The sequence below is a fragment of the Cnephaeus nilssonii genome (genome assembly GCF_951640355.1).
Source record: "Cnephaeus nilssonii genome assembly, chromosome: X".
NCBI classification, from domain to species: Eukaryota; Metazoa; Chordata; class Mammalia; order Chiroptera; family Vespertilionidae; genus Cnephaeus; species Cnephaeus nilssonii.
Genome location: NC_137071.1, coordinates 127,448,247 through 127,449,588, shown reverse-complemented (window position 1 = coordinate 127,449,588; position 1,342 = coordinate 127,448,247). Strand labels below are relative to the sequence as shown.

General features: G+C 40.9%; 1 protein-coding gene across 1 annotated transcript; it reads left to right on the top strand.

Annotated features, from left to right (window-relative positions):
- Nucleotides 1-216: 216 nt before the first annotated feature.
- LOC307095623 (small ribosomal subunit protein uS14-like) lies at nt 217-381 on the top strand (the record flags this gene model as incomplete). Its single annotated transcript, XM_079764978.1, has 1 exon — nt 217-381. The coding sequence occupies one exon, from the start codon at nt 217-219 to the stop codon at nt 379-381; it is 165 nt and encodes a 54-aa protein (XP_079621104.1).
- Between the last annotated feature and the right edge of the window lie 961 nt (nt 382-1,342).

The window sequence follows — 1,342 nt, the reverse complement described above, 5'->3', positions numbered from 1 at the left end:
TTGTATATAAGAACATATAATTGTCTATACAGAAAACCCAAGATTCTGCAAAGAAAGAATTAGAAATAATAAGAGATTTCATCGAAGTTGCTGTAACATAGGCTAGATACACCCAAATCCATTGCATTTCTATACACTAGCAATAAACATTTAGACAACATAATTTAAAAATAGCATCTCAAGCTTTCCTTTTGCCTCACTTCTACAGAGAGCAAGATGGGTCACCAGCAACTGTACTGGAGCCATCCGAGGAAATTCAGCCAGGGTTCTCGTTCTTGCCATGTCTGCTCAAACCTCCATGGTCTGATCCAGAAGTACAGCCTCCACATGTGCCGCCAATTTTTCCGTCAGTACGCGAAGGACACAGGCTTCATTAAGTGAACTTCCATGAATGGGTCGTTCAAGACATGCACCTTATGACAGAATGCTATCTCTTTGTACATAAAAAATAAAACACCCTTCAAATATATATTTAAAAAAATAGCATCTCAAGAGAATGAGAAGACAAGCCACAAACTGGGATAAAGTATTTGCAAAATAACATATTGATGTTTCTCTCTCATCAGTGTTTCTCCCTCTCCTTCCTATCTCTAAAATCAATAAAAACATATTTTTCAAAATACATTTTTATTGATTTCAGAAAGGAAAGGAGAGGGAGAGAGAGATAGAAACATCTATGATGAGAGAGAATCATCGATGGGCTGCCTGCTGCATGCCCCCCACTGGGGATGAAGACAGCAACCTGGGCATGTGCCCTGACCAGGAATTGAACCATGACCTCCTTGTTTATAGGTCGATGCTCAACTACTGAGCAATGCTGGCTGGACTAAAAACATATTTTTAAAATGAATAATACAATCTATAGTGTTAAAAGTTATTTGCACTGAACCCAGGAAAGGAGTCATCTCCAGGAAATATGTTGAGAGGAATAAGGCACAATACATAAGAACACATACATTGATATCATTTATGTAAACTTTAAATACTTGCAAAATACTTGAACTTTAGGGATTCATACATATTTAGTTAAAGTATATAAAAAAAACAACGCGGAAAAGCAGCAATTATCCAAATCCTTGAGCTGGTCTCCTCATCCTATATAATAAAAAGGGTGATATACAAATTGACCCTAATGGTCGCTATGACGTGCACTGACCACCAGGGGGCAAACACTCAATGCGGGAGCTGCCCCCTGGTGGTCAGTGTGCTCCCACAGGGGGAGCTCCGCTCAGCCACAAGCTGGGCTGATGGCTGAGCCAAGCGGCAGTGATGGGAGCCACTCCTGCCTCCTCAGCAGCACTAAGGATGTCTGACTGTGGACATCCCCCGAAGGCTACTGGGT